The following is a 26,582-nucleotide window of genomic DNA, read 5'->3' on the forward strand; positions in this document are numbered from 1 at the left end:
GACATAGAAATACAGTAAAATTTTAAAGCAAGCAATTCGTATGGATTAATTTAATCTCCTATACTTACTTGAAGGTATATAATAATACTAGTTGTGTTCTTATTCAAGTCTTGAAAAATCCAATGTAGTGTATCAGCTAATTAAAATAATAATAATAAAAAAAAAAAGAACTATATGAAGTAAAATTTCATACATAGGCCCATGAGACAAGATGGGGGATGAGGTCTGAAATACTGTTCTAAATGAGTCAAAGAAAAAAATCACCAGAAAGGAGACCTCACTCCACCATCTTGTCCAAAAATACCAAAATTAGGCCATTTGTTAACTTTGCAGTCGTGGAGATTCCAAAAACTCTCAAAGCAACCTTCTGTCCATGGATTACATCAAAGAAAGTCAGTGTATAACAAATATAAGACTCTTTTCAAGTTAAAATTTGCTACACACAAACCCCTCCTGGAAAGCTTACTGGATCAACAAATTAATAACAGTTAAGCCTCTTTCTTCAGTTTATTTTTATTTTTCACAAATATAACAGGACCTCTGCATTTTTCCCATCCAAAATTTCCATCAGGAAATTTGCATCCTTGGCGTAAAAAAACTGTTCAGAAAACACCATAATATCCACTTGACAGCACAATATTGTCTCCATTATGTTCAGCATAATGTCATAACTTAATCTTGAATATGATAAAAGGGGAAAGTAGATGTCTGAAGTGTAATATGTGTATTAGGACACTTTGTTTAGGCTTATGCTGCCTGAATTCAATTCTTGTTCTCCTCAGAGACTGTATCCTAACAGACAAGTATTAAGTACACATTTCTGCTTCTGTAAAAGAAAACACATAGTTGCAGTGTTTCAGAAAGGTAAGAAGTAATGCATCCCTGTTATTTCAGTGTTTAGCTACAGGAGGTGTTACCATGATGCAAGACACCTGATATCCTTGAATAACTGACAATTACCATTTAGAACCAATATCAACAATAGGAAGGAAACAAAATGCTAAGAAAGAGACAGATCACAACTACAGATCATAAAACGGAGTAGGTGTGGCTTGGCTAACTGCAAGGGATCACATATTTCAAAGTTTTCTAAGGACTTCAGCTTGGGAAAACCGCAGGTCGAGAGAGAAGGAGGGAGAATGAGAGAGAGAGAGATGGTGTATTTTCTCTAGAAAGAGGTAGACTTCAGTAGAGGCAAACTCATTCATCTCCACAATTTCATATTTTCAAAGTCATACACAAAAACAGCAAGAAGCAAAAATTTTCGTAAGATGTTGGGAATTGTTGAGATTTTTATAGCTCTGGTAGCATCTCTCCTGATTTTGCAGTTCCTAAAGCTGCAATGGATGCGTAGCCAGCTTCCTCCAGGACCAGTTCCTCTCCCTGTCATTGGAAACTTGTGGCTGCTGGACTTCAAACTTCGCAGAGAAACTCTCACCAAGGTATTTATTTATATCTGTGGTTGAAAATCCATCTGAGTCTATTCTAACTTAGATCGTACATTGCATAGGAAGAGTCTAAACTTCGGGCTTTTTTTTTTAATCTTCAACCTAAAGTATCAACTAATATCAAAGAATCCAAAAAACCTGCATTAATAAAAAATGTTCCATAGTAAAATATATCACAATGCTTTATCACTTATTTTCTCTCTCTCTTTTGGATACAGTAAAAACCACGTATAACATTATCACAAAGACTAAATGCAATACCATGATATTCCATTGTCAGTTTTGTTTTCTGTTTTCATATTGATATCCCTCATCTCGTAAACCATCTCGAGTAGAATTTCCTTTGCCTGACACCAATATCACTGGAACACGTCCAGGCCGTGAGTGGCCATTAGAAGACCAAACATATACCGTGAATTGACCCCTTGTTTGTCCACTAAAAGTCAGCAATGCACAGATTATTACTAAAATGGAACAGGAAAAAAATGATTGCTGTTCTGCTTGTGACATGAGTCTTTTATAAGCCAAATAAAACTACTACTAAGGAATTTGTTTCAAACTGTTTTAAGGAAAAATATGAGTATAATCTGAGGAGGGACAATAGAGGTGAATATGAATAATCATGGGAAAGCTACAGGAAAGAATCCAAAAATATTGCCTTGCTTTCTCCAGAAGCTAGAAGCAAGAAAAAATCTGACAATTTAGGTCATTAAAGAAATTTAACAGAAAATTTGGGTGATTTTTCAGGTATTCCCTTGTTCTTTTGATTCTGAGCTGACAGAGACCTGTTTTCTTTGTGACATTTTCAGAGGTGCTCTTTTGAGAGATGCCCTTAGTGTCTATTCTGTAAAGTCTGATTATTGTCTGTTCCCAAAGCACATTACAACAGAAGGCTAAATTTTTCTGATACCCTTGACCTAATTTGATGGCAAATGAGTTTAGCTATGGCAACAGAAAACTCTTAAAATGAATAATTAAGTGTATGTATTCCCTATTTCACGTGTACTAATTTACTGTTATTAACTCTTCAGTTAACCAGCATCTATGGGAATATCTACACAGTGTGGATGGGACAGACACCTGTTGTTATCCTGAACGGGTACAAAGCAGTGAAAGAGGGCATAATCACCCATTCAGAGGAGACTTCTGGAAGACCTCTCACCCCATTCTACAGGGACATGATGGGCGAGAAAGGTAGGAGATGTTACCATACTGAAATATGAACAAGACAAAGAAGAAAGATGCTTTCCCATGAAACACAACCTACTGTTATACAAACACATAACTGGGCTTATGTAGCATAAAGGCTCCACGCACAGCTAGTATATTAAGGAGAAAAAAAAATATCCTCTTATAGACCATGCTACTGGCTTTTTCCAATACATTAAAGGAAATACTTCCTGAGAGGAGTTGCCCTTCAATTGTATCAGTTCTAAAACAGAAGAATGTTCACAGAGAAGACACTGGCAGAGAAAGCTGTTCTGCCTTTACCAAAACCCACTACCACTCAGTTTCCAGGACCACAGTTACAAGCAGCTATATAGCTGGGGGTCATAAGCACCTAAGGAAGAAAACAAGTCAGAATCTGAAATCATGGTATCTTTTTGTTAGTGAAATATAACCTAATCTAATCCAATTTTGCCTCCTGCAGTGAAAGGATTTCCCTCCCCAGCAATTAAATAAAGATTTCTGTGTTCTTCAGGTATTTTTCTGACAAGTGGGCACACCTGGAAGCAACAGAGACGCTTTGGCATGACAGTTATAAGAAGCCTTGGACTTGGTAAGAACAATTTGGAGCGTCAAATTCAAACAGAGGCCCATCACCTTCTGGACATCTTTGCAAACACAAAAGGTAAATTCGCTAGAAAAAATAAGACCTAGAGCATTTTCTGAAATATATTAAGATAGGGGAATAAAAGTTTCACACTTTTTTTTCTTTAAAAAAGTAACATAAGTATTATTTTTCCTATTAGTGGGACTTTACCAGCTTCTTAATTGCATTCTTAGCAAAAAAAAAAAAAATGTTTTGTCTGCACAGCTGGCAATATGAAATTGTTTTCTAAAGTAGGGCTAGTAAAATGTTTATTATCAACACAGTCTCAAGGACAGCTGGTAACAATTTTTACATTCAAAAAAACCCTATCAAAACCCCATAGAAAAACCCTGTTTTCTTCCATAAAGAACACAAATTGTGACCTGCTACAAGTCATTCTAGGGCAGCAAGCCTTCAGGATTTGGCAAAGAAAGAAGCCCAACACAAGGAATGTATCGTTCAGTTGTCCAACAAAACTCCTTTTTAGGGTTTGGATGAAATAGAAACCAGTAGAATTTTAGCAAGATGCCAAAATAAAGCAACTAAATATAAATATCTTGATAAGCCAAATCCTTCACCCACACCATATTCTATACTGATATGAAACCAGAGAAGTTTCCTAAGGTCCCTTACCAGCTCACTTTGCCCTAGATATAGCAAAATGGCCCATCCATCTTCTGAGAGCAACATTTTAAAGATCCTTGGATATGTAAGAAACGAGTAAACCATCTAGTCTGAGTCCCCGGTACAGCCCAAATCTTTACCTTCCATGCATTTCTTCCCCATACCAAACCCAATAATTTCATTTACTTTTTCCAAGTACTACAAATGTTGGACTGAAGTTAGAAATGCATAATCCACCGTTTTCCTTAGTATAATTCAAAGGTTGTCCTCACCATTTAAATGTGTATTTCATTTGATTTTTTTTCCAGGTTTAGCCTCTTTTTCTTTTGCCTCTGTTTACTTTAACCCTTTTTAATGGGGGCTGTGTTCCATCCTGTAAAGTAAGCATTATGCAACATTTGCCTTTCCAATCTGTGGGAATAAAAAAATAATAGTCATATATATATATATATGTATATAGCTGAGTGTTATGATGCACTTGAACACAAAACACACAAGTCATTTTAACATGACTACGAAATTCAGACTTTACCTTTTTTTTCCTGTTTTTTGTTGCTTTCTTTTTTTCCAGACTTACTTATCTGTCTCCAGATTTGCTCATGCTTTCAGGCAACCTGGATCACAAGTCAGAGGCAGGAGAAAGGAAACCTAATGTTTGCCTTCTCAAAGCCAATAATTAGTGTTTTTATAAAAATTAAAAGCAGATTGAAAATTAAGACTCCCTGCAAATACAATCCATCCAGTTAATTTGTATTAGAGTTCAATTATATGAAATTTGTCGATCTTATGATCTACAACTTGAACTGTTATTACTTTTACTATTAAAAAAAAAAGCTGCCTTCTTCCTGTATTATTTCTCACTACAGTCTGTTCAGAAATATTCACAAGTACCTCCTATATTCACAGGCAAGCCTTTTGACCCCCGCACTTTCATTGTCCATGCTATTGCAAATATAATCTGTGCTGTTGTTTTCGGACATCGTTTCTCCAGTGAGGATGAATCTTTCAGCAAGCTTATCAAAGCTATTTATTTTGTGATCTACTTTCAAGCTACTATCTGGGGCAGGGTAAGAATCTAATTTTCTTGCTCTTGTGCCTTAAAGTGCATTTGTACTTCACAATTAAAAGAAAAAAAGGAAGTCAAGTCAGTGATGATTACTTTCAAACATTTCCATTCCATTATTTCCCATGTTCCGACTTGTGTATTGCCTCTCCTAACTGAAATGAACGTTGCAGTGACTTTACACGGCAATCAGTAAATTGGAATTGTGTTCTCAGTTTAAAAGAGCTCACATTTCTTCCTTTTGCTTTAAAATCACAGATGTACGATGCTTTTCCATGGCTTATGCACCATTTCCCAGGACCGCATCAGGAAGTGTTTGCATTCAATGACTTCATGCACAATTTAGTTATGAATGAGGTCCATGCTCACAAGAGGGAGAAAGCAGGCAATCCACAGGATCTCATTGACTTCTACCTAGCTCAAATAGAAAAAGTAAGTATCTGTTTACCACACAAGCCTCTACTTGGCCTTGGTGCCTACTGCAAATACTGGCTCTTAAGTAATTACTATAGAATTCTTACATGCACACTCCGTTTGGCACGGAATTTTTTTGCTTTGATGGGCTGCTCAACATTTTCATCCATTAAAACCAATTGCTACATGACCAGAGGTAAGTCTGAAAATCTCTACTTCACAGTCTTCTTGTGAATATATTCTACAGACCAAAGATGACCCCACCTCTACGTTTAATAAAGACAACATGGTTCAGACCGTGGTTGATCTTTTGCTGGGAGGGACAGAAACAACAAGTACCACTCTTCTCTGGGCACTGCTCTATATGGTGAAATACCCAGAAATACAAGGTGAGTAAAAGCCTTATCAGAGAACTGCACTCAACATTACATCATAGTGAACGTCATTGCAATCTAAGTATGAGCTCAATCCCTTGCAACACAGCAAATAAATGTTAGCAATGAATTCAAATGGTAATATGTCAACAATTGAGGTCTAGAAAGTTTAACAAATGAAACAGAAGTATGTTCTCCTCACCAGCTCACTAAGCAAGACTAGAATAAATTAATAGAAACCCCTCCCAACCTCTTCTAATGAGATAAATACAGAATAGCTAGCTAATTACATGATTTCATATGCAATCAAGATTTTTCCTAACCTTCAATGAGGTTAAAACTTTTCAAAGCTACCTGGTAAGTATTCATAAGCATTATAGAAATAGAACCCATCACTTCTTTTTTTTTCTTTTTTAAATACAGAATGATATTACCCTCATAAGCAAGTGGGGTGTGTCTTAAATCTGAGACCATCCTGCATTTTGGGAACATGCATTTCTTTGATCAACTGAAACCAACAAAGCAGTCGAGCTATGTGCCAAGGCATTTCAGAACAACACAATTTCTTTTTCCCCAGTCCTAGACCACACTTATACAAAACTGAAAACAAAGGGGAAAAATAAATTTAAATATTTCCATTTCTTTGCAGAAAGGGTTCATAGAGAGATAGAGGCTGCTCTGGATCCCTCCCATCTCATCAGTTATGAAGACCGTAAAAAATTGCCCTATACAAATGCTGTGATTCATGAGACTTTGCGGTACAGCAACATTACCTCTGTTGGGGTCCCTCGACAATGCATGAGGAATACAACTTTGATGGGTTTTCACATTAAAAAGGTATAGAATACTTTTTTTTTTAAAGCTTTGGATTATGCATGTTTAGTACTTCTATCACCTTAGCTCCAACAATTCCTGATTTGGCATAGAGAGCATATTGTAGCACGTCACAGGTATGAAACAAAGCTAAGCGCTCAGGGCTAAGTTTTCATTAGCAGTTACAAAAGAAACAGCTTGGGAAAAAAGCTAACAGGACAGGTAGTAAACATACATCAGGAAAATTCAAATCCTTCTTCCTGATAGCCAAATACAGATGATGTCTGGGCCTCAAAGCAGAGCAAGTGTTTTAAGGAATGATTTTTAAATGGTGTTTAATGAATCACATGCCAGCTAACTTTCACAATTATGGGGCAGCTTGGAGCCATAATTATCCCTGCCAATTAAAAAACAAATAAACAACGCATCCCAAAAACCACACACTTAAGATGATGATGGCTCATTATAGTGACAGATCTAACAGTCACACTGACATGTTAGGAATGTCCCAAACACATTCAGCATGAATTTGATGTGATGGAATTGAAAGATAAGTAGAGTACAAAAGCGGAAAGCTACTATGATTACTCTGGCAGACATTTAAAAAGATTCAAGCTGCAATCTAGCTCAGACAGGAAGACACTTCAGTAGCCCTAGGATGAGATAACATGTAGACAGAGCCAGACACGTAATACTTCACAACAAAGAGAAGATACAAGGGTTTTTTATGCCTGGATGTACACAGGAGAAGACCAAGCTGAATCCAGACACAGCGCCGCAGACACAGGATGGCGCTATTATCTACTAGACAAAAGGAAAGAGACAGAAAAGAGTCAGTCACATAGAAAACATAATCTCTGCTTCTTCTTGCAGGGCACACTTTTGTTGCCAAATCTGCACTCTGTTGTGTATGACGCTGAGCACTGGGAAACCCCTTGGAAGTTCAACCCAAATCATTTCCTTGACTTGGATGGCAACTTTGTGAACAAAGAGGCATTCTTACCTTTCTCAGCAGGTAATACCCTGACATTTCAGCATTCCTGTTCATCATCTTGCAGCACAACTAAAAAAACACTGTTTCTAAATTCTAACATTTTAAAAGCATTTTGATAAAAACATATTTGGTATGAATATTTGAAGTCAGGTGTTTTACTGTAAAAGCCAGAAATACTGTGTTGAATTGTATTGTATTGATTTTTGTATGCATTAAAACAGAGGATAAGTATGGCTAGGAGGAATAACGCTATCTTCTTGGTATATGTATGGTCCCTACTATCTGGTTATCTCAGTTTCTTAGCCCCTAACATATTTTATCTTCTTAACATCCTCAAGGCTGTTATAAAACCTCATTCTGAGGTTTTATTCTCACCTTACAAATGGGAACTCAAAGACAAAAGTAATATGATTTCACAAAGCACACAGAGAAAAATCTGTGATAAATCAGGAAATCAAATCTCAGTCTCCCAAATCCTGCAGTAATAATCTAGTTACAGGTTCTCTTGTACCTCCAGAAAATCAGCAAAACCAAGCATCTAACAGAACATTATACAGTCAATCAAAAAATTTGCCACCAGTTTACATGAATGAAGATAACTAGTTTATGTTACCATTTCAACCTAGGCATAGGAAATTCTTTAACTTGCTTTGGTGGTTATCGATTTATATAATCTGAGTATTTAAATATAACATATATTCCAAAAAGTGTGAATATATAGATATTACATATATGAAATGTACTTTGGATAAAATTCTGAAATATACTATAAAAACAGTAAATCAAAATGAATCACTGAGCCTATACATCATTCTGCATATGCCTATATTTCACTCCCATCCCTTGAATATCTGCTCCTGGACAAGGTTAGAAAAAAGGTACTAGGCTCTAAGGACCCAATATAGCCTTTTTAATTTATTTTGGAGAAAGACCATTTACATCCTTCTTATCTCCAGAATTGCATGCTACAATGTTCCAGTGCTCCCTACTTAACATCTAAAGACTCTGAAGTAATGAAGCTTTACAAAACCTGGCTCCTTAGCCAAGCTCTTTGTGGTTGTCACAGAACACAACACACAGAACATGAAGCAAATGTAAAAAGGCAGAATCTCATTCATGTTCCAGGAAAAAAGATACTTTACATAATTAGAAAAACAGTTTCTCAGGTAAATAAATGTCCCGACACCTTAAAGGCATGTTCTGTCCTTACAGGACAAAAGGAAACAGAAAATGTCTTCAGAAAATAATTAGCTTACATGATTTATGGAACTCAACAGAATACTGTTTTAAGTTCTTTTTCACAGCTTAGCTTTACACAGCTAACTTCTTTTCCCTTTTTCCTGCAGGACACCGTGTATGTTTGGGGGAACAGATGGCACGAGTTGAACTGTTCATCTTCTTTACCAACCTGCTTCGGGCATTCACATTCCAGCTCCCTGAGGGAGTAAAGGAAATCAACATGGAGTATATTTTGGGTGCAATACTGCAGCCACATCCATATAAACTGCGGGCTATTCCACGTTAGTCTGCAACATCTTACAGAGCTGAGGGACTTTGACCAGTCAGTAACTGCAGTTATTAAAGAACAAGTATCTCATTTGTATTCAAATTTAGGTAATGCAGTATAGCAAGTTAACATAGAAGTATTTTTATTTAGGGGGTCTGATTTCATACAGTTGAGCTTTTTGAAATTAAAATAAGTTTACCTAACAAAGCTCATATAATGAAGTCTTAGGTATATATAAATACTCAAAAACATTACCAAAAACATATTTACACACTCACTTTAGCAGTGGAATCAGATGTAGCATTTTAGAGAAGCAACCTGTACCAAGCTTTCCCTGCATGTGCACTCAGTCACTAATCACACCTAAAATGGCACACCTCTTCTGATGCAGCAAGGATGCCTGAAAATACAGTTTTGCTTCAGTATGCTGTTACTCCTCTGCATTCACAGAAGGCCTTCTCTTACATCCTTCTGCAGAAGATACCAGGTTATACAAACTAAGTTTTGGCTCTTTTCCTTTCACTCTCCCTGGAAGCACTGTATGTTATAGTATATAAGCTTCACAAATGCATAAATTTATGCAGAATAGGATCTGTTATAATCATATTCAATTTAGAAATACTTACACTTTTTTTTACATTACTACTTCAGTACCTGTTCACTATTTCATCATGTCACGGATCTAGGTGTCCTCATGAATTTCCCTTCTTCTATTTAGAAACACCATTATGTCATCCAATATTTTGCTATTTGAAGGGAAAGTAACAGTCTTTCAAGAAATGAAGAAAATAATGAAGATGGCAATATTTGTTAAAGCAAGCACAGTAGATATCCATTATCCACAGGGGCTTTTCTTTCATTGTCCCATACTTCCATAACAGGTGTGAAAGGTTTTGACAACTTAAAATGCAGCCTCAAGCATCCTAGGTACTATCAGTTTTCAAGGTTCAGTAGGGATGAGTATAAATTATGCTAGAACGTAGTTAAAAGCACAAGCAGAAAGTTACTTATTTCTCAGCCATAAAACTAAAGGAAAGCCTTATTCTCCTAGTATTTCCAATTATCACCTTCCATTTAGTGAAAATTGTAGAACAAAAAGACATGACATCGACAGTTTTCACCTTTTTAATAAAAGACATTTTAAAACTTTTTAACATTACTCCATTTTTATTGAGGAAAATATAACATCTAAAAAATCTTTCTTGAATAAGAAATACTTTCTAACAGAAATTAAGAAAAGTCTCTTAAACTTCGTATTTCTTACAGTGAGGGCAGATCTTGCGTAAAATACATTCTGACAGATTTACAAAAACAGTCTGACACGGTAGTCCATAAACAAAAGTTTTCAAGTCTTATCTCTTTTGTTCGTGGTGTTCATTAAAGAAAAACTCACCCAAAAAATTCTTTTCACCCTATGATTTGCACGGTGCAGCAAAGGGCCCGCAATAAAGTGCTCGGCAGCATGACTGGCAGTGTAGGAACTTTCTTTACTCCAGTGTATTCTGATGGTTCTTGAGGTATGTCCTACCTGAATAAAGACTCCAGTTTCTTTCCTTCATGTTTACCCTTTGGTCTCCTTAAGTTTGGTCTCCTTCTGTAAGCTTGATTTTTTTTCCCACCAAATATTATTCCATTATGCACCTACAATTCCTGGTTTTCTTCTAAAACTGCAGCTTGGGTTAAAACATGCACATATTCTCCACCTGTATCTGTGAAGAACTGAGGTACATTATGAAGATTCACTGTACAATGCTGGTTCTAAAACACATGGGAAGAACATGTTTAGAGTGTACATGATTAAGGAGGTATTTTTACAAGGACATCATTGTTGGCCTGACGGTACCATTGGAAAAAACAGTGGGGCAACGAGTATCTTCTTTTTATCCCATTCAAATCCAAAACCAGCAATAAGTGAAGCATTCCTCAGCTTTTCAAGGTTTCTCAAAACGACAGCATGAGAATTCCAGATTACTTTTTCATCACAGTTGTAAATGAAACCTGTAAGAAAGTGAACAAGGCAAAAAATAGCTACTTTATCAGTTAATTTTGTCAAGAAAAAGAAGAAATTTGTAAGGAATTTAAGTAAAATAGATAAAAGAAAGATTTAGAAACCAGGAGTAAAAGCTAGTTTAGCCTGTGAAATGTCTTAAAGAAACTAAAAAGCTTGTTAATTCCATAACTTCAGTAATCACAAATTGCAAACTTCTAGACAAATACACTGACATCCAGCTCTACTCTGATGCACCTTAGAAATTGACAGCCCAACTTCTTGGTAAGGCAGACTGCCTAGATCCTTCAGAGGTTAAAACTCTGAAAGCACTGAGCACTATGCCCTTGAACATTAGATTCAGACGTTAATTTCTGTCACTGATATGCAAACTACAACTACCATTTCCAAATTCACCAAATTTTGAAGTCCTGAAGAATCTGACCTGTTTGTTCCCTTGATGTCACACAGTACCCTTTACTCAAGTCCAAACAGTTTCACAGAATATATAAGAAATGCATTTTTAAATATATCCCTTCAGTCTTACAACGTTGTTTTTCCAAAACAACGGTAATAAAGAGCTTCACTACATACTTCATTTCCTAGATATTAAAATAACAAGCACCATGAGGAAAGTACATACAGCGCTTCGGCAGATGAACAAGAAAAAGATTAACTGCTTCACTGATCATCAATTTGCATCGAGTAAATAAGAGCATTCAAAGTCCAGTCCACTAATGCATAACTCTCAAATATTAGCTAATACATAAGCATTGATGATGCCTCTGTGTCATCTTTAGGACAACTGAAATTAAGAAGTGTATCACTTACCTCTTGTAATACTTGTCCAAGTGTCTCTCGGCTGTGAATGCGTTTCCTGTTGAAAATGAAAACCACACTTACTTCTGTGCAAAGCGCTAGGGGATCTTGTAAATCACTTTATCACACTTTGAAAAGAGAAGATTGTTATGCTAGGTGTTGTTCCACATTCTCACCCGTACGGAATATTAACACAATCCTACAGAATTTATAGACTCTGATTCAGATCTGCTATTATTCACATCAGGAGCAACTACATGGAATAAGGCTTCCAACTCAATGCAGCTTGTCAAAAAACATCCCCGTTTCTTAAAAAGCTTTAAAAATTAAAATACACAAAGCAACATATTTTTACCTGTCTATTTTGGTTGCTATGACCACTGTAAAATTGCCTTCTGTATTGGGCAAGTATGTGGATGGTATAATTACATAATTTCCTGCAGGAAGCCTGCAAAGCTGGCTTACTTCCTGTGAATAGCAATGAGGTACACAGCTAACCAGTGGCTCCAAGTGTAGAAAAGAGGAAGTATTTGGTTTCCAACTGCTGTTAGGCACCTGCAAAAAGAAAGAAAACATTCTTATCTTCTCAAACATTTCAGTCTTTACAGTTGTAAATGCCAGATACAGCATAGTAAGGCATATTCTATGTATCTACTACACTTCAAATGCTCATTCTTATGTACAGAGCTGTAGAAGAGAAGGATGGGAAGGCCTTCAGAAAATCCAGATGGCAGTATTAAGTACAGATAAATCAATCCCAGGAAATTTGATCCTTTACACAGGATCAGCTTGAACTTCTCCTAAAAGTAACGTCTCTTGCCAAGGCAAGGAGCACTGAAATAACTGTCAGGCTTACCTTCACACCTGGCAAATAAGCAAGCTGATCAGAAGAAGTCTTACCTGGAAAATATGGAAACCTATTGGACGACACTTGCTATCTTGGCAGTGCTGACGGAGAGTAACTTTCACACTGCTTTTTCCTGGTCCTGCAGGAATGGAGAGGGGAAAGCAGGGATTGATATGGAAGGAGGGGAAGTTCCTGCTACCTCCAGCACTTTGCCCATTTTTCCAGCATCCCTGCAGCTGCACTGTTTCCCATTCACCTGCTGGGAGTTCTTCAGAGAGGGCAGCATCTGGTGGTGGTGGTTTTACCTCACTATCAAACATAAGAGAGAACAAAACTAAATGCACAAAGATCTGTATGATTTCACAGATTTAGAAAACCATCTCACAAAAACAGACTAGCATTATAAAAACTTACATGAACACAGTGACATCCAGAAGAATATAGCATATACAAACTATGCATCAAAACCAGATAGATTTTTATACATTTGTGATGTATCACAGTTTACCCACTTTTATCAATGCTGTTTTGTAAGGTATAATTGAAAGCAATACAGCTGATAGTGTTGCCTTGAGTACACACAAGCACCTCTCAGTACGTTCAAAACATACACTGTGGGTTGTTTTTTTCCTAGATCCACCGTGCCTTTATTCAGAGAATTCCATTCTACCTGCTGACTTTATCGCTGTAACATTAACACATTTCAATCATAGCTCAGCACCACTTCTCACAGCCATATGAACAAACTAGTATCAACATCAGTTCCACAGCATTTGAAATCATATCACAATCTAACTTCAAACATACCATCTGTCCTCACTTCCACTTTTCCATCCACTTAACGTAACAGCTGTTCTGATATTCTATGACTGTCCATTCTAGACACGTATCCAGGATGACACCTCTGTTTCAGAGGCAGAAGTGTTATACTTAACAGCAACAGATGATGGGATAAAATATCCAGTCAAGTGTTCCACAGATGCTATGTCCAGAAACCAAATATACTTCCAATAAACATCCACATTTTGCACCCATACAGCAAAATTAGCCTCATCATTTTGCAGACCTTTATTCAGTCTAAAACTCGATGCCACCTTGCCTACAAATTCTGCAGAGTAAATGATTAATCCATGTTCTGACTTTATACTGCAATTTGCCAGCTTCTGTCCAAGGACATATGAGCTGTTAGCGTACTATCAGAATACCAAAATATCTGAACAGCTTTTAAACACATTGCCAACAGTATAATTTGCCTCCATATACACCAGGCACAAGCTGTTAGGCAACCCCTTTTTTTTTTTCAGGTTTATTGGAAGAAGATACAACTTTGTTGACTCCACACAACTACTCATCATCATATCTTCTTTAGCATTTATTTCAGCCGTATGGTCACTAACCCAAAATTGCTCATAAATAACTGACTTAAAAGTGTTGAGATATCTCTGTAGTCTGCTATAGTTAAAATACTAAAAGTGATCAGAAGCTATTGGACTGATACTGCTGATATCCTGTGTGTGATCAGCAAGCATTGTTGTATTGGGGGAAAAAGACTGCTTCAAGTACATTATAAAAGTCTATTTTTCCATCACAAGTTATGAAGATCAAATATGACACAATACACGGTGATCCTTCTAAGCACTTGATCAAAACGTTGGTAATGTTTTAAGGCATTCACCATTAAAATACTCTGCCATATTGTCAGCATTGAATGCTTTAATTCAAAATCCAATCCTTCATTCAACGAAAGAAGACAGCATTTATGTCAGTGCTGTTTTTCACACCTGTTCTGCAAAGATGAGCTACAGGTACTATGTCATCTGAGTCTACTGCTGACACTCTGTTTGCATTTGAAACTGTACTGCTCACAACACTGCATGTCAGGCAATCTGTTAGAACATGTGCCAACACTTTCTTCAGTATATGATAATATACGGCTCTTCCTTCCCATCACTGACTATAGTAACAGCTGCTTTTAACTTCTCTGGTACACCTTCATTTTTCCCAATGCTAAGAAATAATTTCCACATAGGAGAGATCTGTTCTGCAGAAACCTGCTCAGCTCTTTTATGAAATATGCACTCTCTCAGAACACTGGGATACAATTTAGAGTCAGGATGCTACTCAGCTGACTCTGTGATATTTTAAAGAAGAGGTAACAGCTGCTTCATCCAAAAAACAAGGAGACAGGATACTACTTACATAAATTCAAAGAGAAAACAACACTATTATTTGATGCTCTGCAAAGCTCTTCAGAAACATTTTGAACATTGGCACATAACCCTATGCTTCATGCGTTTGTGCATGCCCACAACTTTAAGAACGTTTCTGTTTCCTTTTAAACCTACCTGAGAGAGATTCGTCCTGTTGAAAATACACGAAGCAAGAAATGCCCTACTGCATCTTTTAGAAAAGTACTGGGAACCACAAGATAATACCCAGGTGAAAGGTCACAGCATACATGCACTTCTCTATCATACGAATGGCAGATGGTACCTACAACTGGAGGAGCAGAGAGGGTCTTTGGAAGGTTAAATCGTTTCTTCTCCACCTAGAACAGATGCATAATAATGCATGGCGTTTTAGGAAAACGAGCAGTTTTTAATAGAAGTGATCAAATAGTCTTTAAACCATTTTTAAACATGCATACGTTTACAAAATTAAACAAGGAAGAGAATATCAGCAGACAAGCTGAACATCAAAGAGTAATAGAAAGTGTTAATATTTAGGAGGAATACATTTAGGTATTGTAATCAAATAATCAGCTTGAAATATCATGCGCTAGTTTGGAATAGGCTCAAAAGTTCTGGATCTTGGCACTCAAAGATGAGAACCAAGTACTAGTCCACTCCTAGGCTGTACACAGAGCATCTGCTTTGTGACATAAATTGGGATCATTCTAACATAAATACGAGGTGTAAAATATGTGAACTGTCGAATCCTATCACTGCTGCAAAAAATGAATGGTTTTAGTCAGATGTTTCAATAATGTTTTGAAACTTTTTTGCAAAAAGAAAAACATCACTTCCAAATTACCTTCCAGACATGCAATCCCACAGCCTGGTAATTCTTCACCTGCATGCCTTCAGTCAAAGACAGATTTTTCTCTACTAAGTGAGTTAGATTTTGAATTCTTCCAGCCCAGTCAGCACTGTATTTCCTGTGTTTCTGCAGCAGAGCAATGCACACCTCACTCTTCTCACAGACTCTCAGCCAGAACTTAGGGTTGGTAGGGAAGCTGCTGTTGTTACGGCAGCCACCTGCAGACTGGCCTCTCACCCAGGATCCAAAAAGATTCTGAGAGTGATACAGCACTTTCTCTAACAAAATAAGAAAAACATGGTGCAGACACCAGAGGTTATTTAATTTTATACAACAAACACATGGCAAAGCAGAGATTCCCTAGCCCAAGAGAACATGCTGTGGTAGCCCTGATACTTCTTCCCAGTAGACATGTATGAACAAGATTTTGAGAGGCACAAAAATGTATGTCACGTCTGGTAACGGCAGACTGAGATGACATGAGCTTTAAAAGTAACAAGGAATTGGTTTTAGAAATCTGAAGTTTCTATCTCACTAAAAAATCTAAAGACTCTCCAGAATAGGAGCTGTCTAAACTTCAAACAAGAACACTAATCTCTGAACAGGCCAGCAAGTAACTAGATTTCTGAGGAATATCAAAGACTCTTCTAAGGATCTTCAGTTTCCTTTTATCCCTCTATTTTTCCCAGCAGTAGAGACAGAAAAGGTCTACAGGTGTAGAAGTAGGAAAGACTGAGAAAAAGAAATGATGGTCTAGTTGCAGCCATTTGCAGTTCAAATGACTTTCCCATTGACGTAACGTTATTTGTACAAGAAAGTTGTTTTTTCATATCACACCTGTATAAAGGCTCTGAAGTTGTCCTTCCTCGTTGATTGGAAAGCCCATGGTAATCTCATCAAATTCTCTGAAAAATTCCTCTTCATCTACCCAGAATTCTCCCTCTTGGATCTGTGAGAGCAGTTCTGAGGCAACTACTGGATCTAGTTGGCTCCATCCTTGACCACTGTAAGACAAAAGCAAAGATTCAGTTCTTCACCCAACTGAGTTCCGTAACAATCTTTTGCCCCATGCAGCAAACTTGAGTAGGACAAAAAAGGTTTCATTTTGTTTTCATATTCCTGCATAGAATGTTTCCTGTGGTACACTTTGCTAGGCAGTGAGATGGATAATGGAAAGTATGAATCAAAACATTTAGAGAAAACTTAGAAACAAACTAACACCAGATAAGGTACAATAGAATACTTACAGCTGAAATAACTACTTTGCTTTCAATAGCCACAGCACAGTGTCCAAACTGCGAGAGCCAAAATAATGATTTTAATGGTTGTTAAAACCAGTGAGGAAAGTAAGCCAAGCTGCACAGTGATGGCTCCAAAAGAACTTCAGTGCTGCACAGCAAACATCAAAAACCACTGTTTGTATAAAGCACCAAGTTGTCCCTATGAGAATCTGCTGGCTAAGCCCTAAACTTTATTTAGGGCCCACTAAAAGCCAATATTTGCAACATTTCTGTTTTGTTAGAATCCATATGGATTCAGTACTTAGGAAAATAAAAAAAAAACAGGGCTCTAAGGCCATTCAAAGAAATGCTATCTTCTCAGCTGTATGGTAAGTCACTGTTTGACAAAGAAACTACTGCAAGAGACTAAGAATATATCCAAAACTCTACCCAAAGTAAAAACCATTAAAGGATAATCACTTTAGAATCACAGAATGGTTTGTGTTGGAAGGAATCTTAAAGATCACCCAGTTCCAACCCCCTGCCATGGGCAGGGACACCTCCCACCAGCCCAGGTTGCCCGAAGCCCCTTCCAGCCTGGCCTTGAGCACTTCCAGGGATGGGGCAATCAAAACTTTTCTGAGCAGCCTGTGCCAGGACCTCACCGCCCTCTGAGTAAAGAATTTTGGCCTTATAAGAGTGGCAGCAGGGATGGAGGCATCACTGAGATATCTTTTTAGCTTGGGACACACACACAAACAACCTCCACTCTCTTTCTGAACTGCTTATTAGCACAATCATATTTTACTATAATTTATTGCTGAAAGCTCCTTGGGTCCAGAATTGTGTGTTCTTTTTTACAGTCTAAATATCCTAACACTTTTCAAAATAAGCTAAGAGGGTCTCTGCCCTTTCATTCTTGTTATGTGCAAGCTATCTATTTGAACTGCTAAACAAAATTCTGTATCTCCTTTAAAAATAGATCTTTTCTTTATATATAAACTCTGCATCAATTCCAGTTTCTTCTCCTCATATTAACCTGCAGAAACAGAAAGAGAGCACACAAGCAAAAAGCATACACATCCTTCTGCTGTATTGTGTTTTAAACAAAAGTTTTTTGTTTCCTGCAGCTGAGACAATACAAACAAGAACGGCTGAGTAAAGCTGAGTGACAACTTACAAGAAGCCACAAACCTCTTTTAAGCAAAGGTCCTTTGACCAACTGCCCAGAAAACAAAGGCACCACAAAAATTGGAGACAGAAGACAAACAGCTTAAGCGTATTTGTACGTAAAGATACAATGCTTTGTTAAACAAAAAAATGACATTAAAACTTTAGATTACCAGAATTATTAGATCAATGTGAATAGCCTTAGAACCAGCGAACTCTCAAAACAATCGCATACCAAATAAAGCCCTTCTCCTTCACTTTAATCTATTAGTAACAGTCAGCCTTGAGCTTCAGAACTTTCACAAATCATTTTCCAAATGAAAATAAACCTACTTACCCCTCACACCAGGGACCTTTCCAGCACCGCCTCCCCCAAGGATTTCGTATTCGTAGCAGGACAATTTCCTTGCCTGACACTTCAGAAAGATTCAACATGTCTATCACAATAAAGGCATGAAATTCTCCTAGTTCACTTGCACCTGAAGAGAAAAAAATATAATAATGTAGGATTAGAAAATATACAAAAGAACTCACTCCATATTTTACAAAGACAGACTTTAAACCATCCTGTGAAAGAACGCAATTTTGAGCTAAAAGGAAATTGTTTATTGGATCAGTATAAAAACAGCATTAAAAACAGTGTTATTTGTAACCATATAGAAATAAAATAAATGTAAATTTTAAAGCATTTTAACTCAGTAGTTGATCTCAAACATCTACAAATTCTTGGTGCTGAAATTCATTAAGGTTTTTTGGGTTGGGATTTGGGTGATTTTGTTTGTTTGTTTTGAGAGTGAATCATAATACCTTCCCATGCACCTAATATAAAAAGCACCTCCCCAAAAACTCTCCATTCTGAACTTAACAATATCCTTAAATCTTTACTCATCCAAGGTTACATAAAATTGCACAACAGAACATGCATGGTACTAGAATCAGCAGTATGCAATTGCTGTCTGCCTTGTGCACTGAACAGTGTTAAATTGAAAAATTTCCTTTAAACATCTAGAACTTTACTGTTACCTTGTCTGGAATTGAGGACTGAGCAGCTTATTACACACTGTTCCTTTAGATTCATTAATCTCCTAAACAATTCTTTCTTCAAAACCATACCAGTCTTCTCTTTCTCTACATTTCTTCCAGGGTCTTTCAGGGTCCATCTTTCAGCAATGCCTCCAGTCAGATCAACCAAAGCATCTGCCACCTGTCCTGCCCATAACTGTTCATAAGATCCATGCACTCTATAGAAAAATAGAAGAAAACGTTTCTACAAGCACAACTAAAGAAAAAAAGGTTCTTTTGTCCTTTCAATCTTCCCCTACATCACAATCATGACTGCACCCTGCCTAATCCCCAAGTAAGCAAGAGAATGCACAAACTGCATTATTTTCAGAATACTTCACCTAAAGAATACATAAGCCATCAGATATTTCATTGTTTGACAGGAATTTTATTAACTCGTTCTTTCCTATATAGGAACTGTTCTAGCCTAATAATTTTTACCTTATTTGCACATCATCTTTCACAATGCTTTCTGCATAAGTACTCTCTTCTTCCTTCTATTAATTTTGTTCACTCTGCACAGTGTTTCCTTCAACAATTTAAATAAATCAAGAGACTACCCTACCTGATACAAAACAGCAAACCAAATTAGAAAAAAACTACCTAGACAGATCAACAAGATCCTACACAAAACAGAGCATAACCTTTCAGACCTACAGTACTGAGAAACTTTAGCATGTCCTAGCTAGTTCACACCTTCTACTTAACATATCTACAGAAGAAACTACTTTATACTTAAAGTCTTTTTCTGCCCTCTGCTGGCAGCCACACAATCTTTCTTCTAGGTAGTGCACTTTGTCTCCAAATTCTGGTTTGGATAGATTTGATATCATTTTGAAAGATGTTTTATAAACCAGCCACATTTTCAACCGCATTAACAATCTTTTTTGTTTCTACTCAGTAATAAACTGTCAAATAAAGCAAAAGCAGCAGTGGAACACACAGTCATGACCTCAGCTAGCTTAAACTGATGTAATGTTGCTTTCCACGAAGATATTTACAGGCTGTCTGCTTTTCAGTGAGCCCTCAAACTGCCATACTATCAAAAGAGTTCCCTTTAATAAATTAGGTGAGCAGTGGATAGTGGCTTAACAAACATCATTTGAATCCAAAAGTTGATATTCATTTCAGCTCTTTCTTTTCACCCTAATTCTCTCCCTAAGACTACTGTATCCCACATGTAATCAAGAACATACCTTACAGGTTTAGGAAGAGACTTCTGTACAACCCAGTATGGAAAAGCTGGCTACTTTATACTGAATAATATGCAGATCTATGCCCAAAACAGTCAGATGTCTGAGTAAACAGAAGGTAAGATATACAAGTATTCTACCTTCTTTTACTTCCCTCAATAACAGTGTTCACCTACTTTGCATAAGCTTTTTCCAGCAGCGGAAGCCAAAACAAATCTTCTGTCTGACACTGGGAAAAGCAGAGTTTACCACCAAGGCAAGGCAAACGATCATCAATCGTTACTTCTACCCAGTGTCCAAATTGCCAAACTCGACAAGTGAAACAGCCTCGATATGACTCATCTGTCCAGCTGGGCTGACCTGGAGGGATTACCTAGAGGCAAAAAAGCCAAAATCGAGACAAATAATTAGTATTTTTTTAATGAAACAAATTAAATCTATGCTGAATACCAGCCATTTAATTTTTAAAAAAAAAAAAGTCACAACAAAAACAGTACAACTAGGCATAACAAAATAGATATTCATATGGATTGGGATTCGAAAACAATATATAAATATAAATCAGGTAAAAAAAAAATCTGAAACATAAAACAATAAACCTCTATACCTTATTCAGTAGGTATTTACTCTTCTGCAAAGCTACACAGGCACACAGGAACCAACAATCTCCCAGGATTCCTTGTTTCACTTGCACATCCTGCAGATTGTTTGAAAATAACCGAGGAGAAGAACAGATGTCCTGAAAGTAAAAGAAGCGGAGTTAAAGTTGAAGGTTGCCTAACAGTCTAAGGAAGTCTGTAATGCAGGGACCAGGAGGGCTTCAAGACATCTCACAAAATAAGGGGGCTTTTACCTCTTAAAACATTTTGTCTTCAGACTCAGCTAAAGCAAGCAACAACAAAATTGCTGCCTTGTGGCTTTTCACAGGAACTTCATATGAGGTAAATCTAGTTTCCACATAGATTTTAGTGCACAAATGCCACCATCAAGTGCAACCTCAGCAGAGAGGTCAATAAGTGAAAGACAACTTAATTCATCAGCTCCTTGCAAGATATATGATCAACTGTGATAGAAGCGATGCCATTCACATCGCAGTGGACATCCCAAATTACAAGAATCTCCAAACCCATATAAAAGAAAAAGCTTTTCTAGGGCAGATAAAAATAGATTAGTTGGTAGTGAAAGCGATTACTTCAAATGCAAGGTCTTGAACAATTTAACCTGATCTGAAAGTGAGCATCTGCAAGCGCTGCAAGAAACGGAAGTTAACTCATCAGTCCTCAGTAGCAATCAAGGCGTAAGGTACAAAATCCAGCTGCACACTGGACTCTGGCAAAGCTTTTGCGTGTTAATTCCATCTGGTAACCAATAGCTCCACTACTGTTCCACAGTCACTCCCCAGATGCAGGGCAGAAAAGCAATACAACTAAAGATAACGTACTTCTTCACTCCGTCACATTTTTATAGCCTTATTCCCCCCCCCCCCCTATATAGAAAGCAATATCATAAATATTTCACTTTCATTGAACGTACTGCAGAAACGCATTCTAATTTTTTAGTTCTCATATGTCTGGCCCTAAAAGCTAGATGGAAGTTTTAAAGCAATAATACAAACTAGAGCTGCTAAAAAAGAAACTCTTTCTTGTTATCAAAGCACAATTTTTCCTCAACAATAGCAAAGGAATCAACATCATTTAGAAACACTCTAAAATTCTGTTATTTTTCAAAAATTATACAATTTATTAGAAAAAAAGGGAACGATGCAGTGTTGCTTTTAATTTGATATGCCCATTATTTGTATGATGAAACGTAATTGCAATGAGATATCTGAATTTCTACAGGCATTGTGGAATTCCGAAGTTCTACTCCATGATTTAAATCAAAACTACAAACATGAACCCTGACTTAAAAACAATAAGACGTGTATTGTTAATACTCACACACTTTGTTTTTACCCATTCTATGCTTCTAATCAATAAAGACACACAGAAGCTGTTGTTCATTGCTAGCTGACATTTAGTACCTTGAAGTCCAGTTGCACAAAACTGCAGGTTTTTAAACCCTCAAACTCACCTGAGGTCTCAACCAAGATATCTCGCCTCTGAACTGGGCAAGCGGGGTGCAATAATTAAAAAATATAGAGGCGTCGCTGGCTGGAAACGTGGGGTCTGCGTACAGATCTCTTTTCACCGTTAACTGCTTTTTCTCTCCCAGCATTTTCAACACGATCCAAAGCAGCTGGGCCGACTATTTCCAACACTTTATATCCCCAAACGCCCTGAAAAGCAAAGGAACGTTGCTTAGATTTAACGGAGAAAGGAGGAGGAAAGCCGTGTGGCGACAGAAAACCTCTCACAATTTCACCCCGCGCCACGCCATCGCCGGCTCCTGTCAGACGCCACCCTCGAAGCTCCCCGCTCTGCCGATGAAGATGAGGATGACGAGGAGGGTGTCGGAAGGCGGCCTCCCCAAAAAACGGCCCCTCCGCACGCACCCCCTCAGCCTCCCCTCAGCGCGGGGCCCGCCCCGCCGCCATGGCCGCCGCGGGCCGTTCCCGGGGCAACGCCTGTCACCCTGCGCCTCGGCCGGCCCCGAGGTAACGGCTCGGGCGGGCGGCCACTGAGAGAGCGGCCGCGTGGTGCCGCCGCCGCCAATCCGCCGCCGCCGCCGCCTGAGGAGAGGGGAAAACTACAAGGCCCAGCGGGCCCCGGGCCCGGCGGGCGCTGAGGGGAGGCTCGGTGCCCGCAACGCATGGCGCAAATTTGGGGGCACAGATGGGGCGGGAGGGGAGCTGAAGGATCCCTCGGGTATCTCTTAGGCGCTGAGGAGAATAAAAGGAGATGGTGCTTGCGTGGGGGTGGCGGCTGGAGATGGCGTTCATCTCCACAAAGTGGCGTCCAGATCATGTTACAGATAGTTTATCACAAAGTGATGGCCCGCAAGCCAAAGCTGACAAGGAAAGACAGCAATTCTCACACTTTGATAGAGTGAAAATCACTCACTACTGCCTAATAAAAGAGAGTTGGGAAAAATACATTAAAACAAAACAAAGTATACCTCCTATAGAAAGTATACCTCTAGTATACCTATATTTATATAGTATAGGTATACTATATATATATATAGTATATATACCTATGGCATATACCTATGGTCTAGTATACCTATATTTATATCTAAATATATAAATCCATATATTCTATAGAAAGTCCCATGTCAAGAAAACAGAAATAGGAGGTCCCTTACATGCCATCCATTACTAAACCACTAGTGTCACAGACATACTGAAGCAGGCCACTTGGAGACTTCACTTACATTCTTAAACCTTTGTGTTACCCAAGAAGATAAAGTGTGAAGTAAGCAGGCTGCTGAGTCAGCACGAGGACAAGATGTTTACCGAAGAAATCATTTATCACATATACCCTGGTTTATCACATACACCCTGGTATGGGTGTCAGGGTAGTGGTTACAGCAGCTGATCCATGGGCACAAAAGTTGTTTGAGAGAGAACCACAAAGGACAGATTTGTTTCTATCCAAAATGAACACTGAAATCTTCCTCACAAACCTCAGCCTTCAGGGAACAGAAGGCGGCCCAGGGCACTAGCAGATGATCCAACTGCTGTCTGGTGACTGGCTAACCCAGAAATTCTCGGCTGCTTGTGCATGCCCACTGTACAGACACAAGGCTTCCCCACTGCAAATTTAATCAACAAGCAAGACTTTCCACATTTGAGTTTTGACCCTTGTGGGAGCAAAGGGAACGCTGTCGTCAGTAAGAATAAGGGCCCCTGTTGTCTGGCTCATGCAAGAGAGCTGCAGCTGCATGGTCTGCAACTGAGCTGACACGGGAGAGGTCTCTGCTGGTGGAAGGAAAGGGAAGAAAAGGCCTCTCTGTCTGAGAACAGTGAGGCTCTCATCTGTGTGATTTCACCCTCGCTGCTTTCTTTTTAGGCAACAGTGATCACAGATCAGAACTGCATACATGTCATTAAAGGACAGATTACAGCTCAAAGTTCATACTGCTTCCTATAACAGTGTAAATACAGTAGGCCTTACCTGGAACAGTGAGGTAGCTAAGCATGCATCTGTATATACGGTGCTATTAGAAGAAAGGAAGAGATGAAAGTTATCTCTATCTCCCTAAACACATCTGACATGCTTTCTTTGCCTTGACTGCAAAGTTGGCAACAGGCAAATTCATCCATTATGCAGCTGGCAATGTTTTCTTTTATTGACCCTAAGCCCTTTGGAAGAAAAGCAGTAATTTTCTCAGTTGCCTCTTGGCAATCCCGATGGATTATATTATTCCTTAAAACAGAAAACACGGGTCTATTTAGATAGTAAGAGCTAGAATATTTTAAGATAAAATGACACTTGCCTTTTTGTCAACCTGTTTCTCAGGGCACTTTACGCAGGTGCTTTATATTTCCTGGAGGAAAGCAGACACCAATAGGCCAAGTCCCGTTGCCATGGAAATTTAGAGTTAAAAGGGATTTGCATCCAGTTACATAGCCAGCTCATTTCCATGTGAATAAAGACTGTCCTTTGACAGAGTACTATTTGATGGTATTTTCATAATCTCTTCCCACAGTTTTGAGTTTTAATCAACCCCTTGTTCACCTCTGTCACTTGTCTTCAAATGGTGGTGGTTCAGAGCCAGGGAGACCACTAAATGGGATCTGCAGGCCCAGCATGTGTGCTTTTGCAAATGGTGACACACAGAAGTCCTTTAAATTACACAGGAGAACTCTTCCAATTCTTTGGATCCTGATAGCAGCACAAACATTTGGGAAGGCACAGGTTTAATCCCTGCAGTACTACTAGTTGTACTGCAGCTGACAGTTGTTGCTGCTGTGTCAAGAGTAGCAGCACACAATGTCCTACTGCTGCTTAATGGAGATTTTGGAGCAGCATTTTATACTTCTTCCATACCACAGAAGACTGGTATCACAGTGCTCTCTTTAGCTACTCGGAAAACAGACTTAGCCTTTAAATTGTCATTTAAATTGCATCTTCCCAACAGAAAAACAATTCTTAGAGGTTAGTGGTTTGATAAATCTCACACTGTGATTTCTACTGTGGTTTTTATACACGAAGACTGATATTTTGGTCATAACAACTTTAAGCTGTTATCAAACTATAACGAAGCGTGAAAAAAAAAGTCGTGATTTATAACTGTTGAATACATTGCATTATCTTTGGACAAACACAAGCAGGAAAAACAGACTGAAGAAGTGCACTTGACCTAAGGTGAATTGTGCAGTACGTGTGCTTAGTATGGGTGTACTGAAGGTCCTGTGTTATCCAAAACGGACAACGGCCAAGGTCACTGTAGTACGAGACCATGAGAAATTTTTTTTAAATAGAACGTTTGGGATGGAGTGCACAGTTAGGATGCTGTAATGTATCATGGCAGCAAAATTACAGATACAAGCTTAACAGAGTAATATATGTAGCTGTCAGGAATTACACTTAATGTATTAACCCATGTGGCTATGAGATGCTAAAAAAAATAAATTAGCAATATTCCATTTTATTAAAGTGTACGGCTCTTCAGAACTTCTTCACAACTGATATTACTAGACCCTACACACCACCCTGCTCATGACTGCAAGGAAATAAAGTAACAGCGTTCATTTTAAAAATAAGGAGAATAGCCCAATCTCTTGGCATTTGCTTAAACAAAACTCTTTTGCTGTACTAAATAGATCAGAAATTAACCTAGCAAAGATAAGGACAATAATAGTATCTATTTAATCTCAGCCTAATTTGCCATTCAATGTCAAGTCTACTACAAATCAAGATAGAAAGCTGCCTGAAGCATTCATTTATTTTAGGTCAACAAAAGGAAGGCTTATCTCCAAAAATCTGCTTCCAATTCCTTCTCTCTTCAAAATAAAAGTACGCTCCTCGCTCACAAGAGGAACGAAAGTACCTGAAGTAAGATGCATAGAATACTTACACATTTAATACCCAAAAAATCTTGCACCATTTCTGTGTTTCAGAGAACAAGTTGGATCAAAATAGCCATCTGACAGGATCTCACAGGGATGAAAGCAGAAACACCTACTTAAATCTTGTATCCTTTAATCAGGAAACAGTCTGTTAGGACCAGACAGCATTTCCCTGCTCTGTTTGATGCTTATGCAAACACACAGCTGATCTGATGTACTTCATTCAGTTGCAGTAACCA

At 38.1% G+C, this 26,582-nt stretch overlaps 2 protein-coding genes across 2 annotated transcripts; one reads left to right on the forward strand and one right to left on the reverse strand.

The window, feature by feature from the left end:
- Positions 1–1,271: 1,271 nt before the first annotated feature.
- On the forward strand, positions 1,272–9,068 carry LOC311212501 (cytochrome P450 2J2-like; the record flags this gene model as incomplete). Its single annotated transcript, XM_084291904.1, has 9 exons — positions 1,272–1,442; positions 2,480–2,642; positions 3,151–3,300; positions 4,792–4,952; positions 5,207–5,380; positions 5,610–5,751; positions 6,386–6,573; positions 7,423–7,564; positions 8,890–9,068. 9 exons carry the CDS (start codon positions 1,272–1,274, stop codon positions 9,066–9,068), a joined length of 1,470 nt encoding a protein of 489 aa, XP_084148030.1.
- A 1,556-nt stretch (positions 9,069–10,624) lies between these two features.
- On the reverse strand, positions 10,625–22,604 carry CAPN10 (calpain 10; the record flags this gene model as incomplete). The annotated part of the gene is made up of 12 exons (XM_084291776.1): positions 10,625–10,808; positions 11,869–11,914; positions 12,212–12,411; positions 12,757–13,012; positions 15,049–15,251; positions 15,737–16,020; positions 16,580–16,746; positions 18,470–18,611; positions 19,156–19,373; positions 20,564–20,760; positions 20,995–21,126; positions 22,461–22,604. The coding sequence occupies 12 exons, from the start codon at positions 22,602–22,604 to the stop codon at positions 10,692–10,694; spliced, it is 2,106 nt and encodes a 701-aa protein (XP_084147902.1). The 3' UTR covers positions 10,625–10,691.
- Between the last annotated feature and the right edge of the window lie 3,978 nt (positions 22,605–26,582).

Source organism: Netta rufina (genome assembly GCF_964035555.1).
Source record: "Netta rufina genome assembly, chromosome: 9".
NCBI lineage: Eukaryota > Metazoa > Chordata > Aves > Anseriformes > Anatidae > Netta > Netta rufina.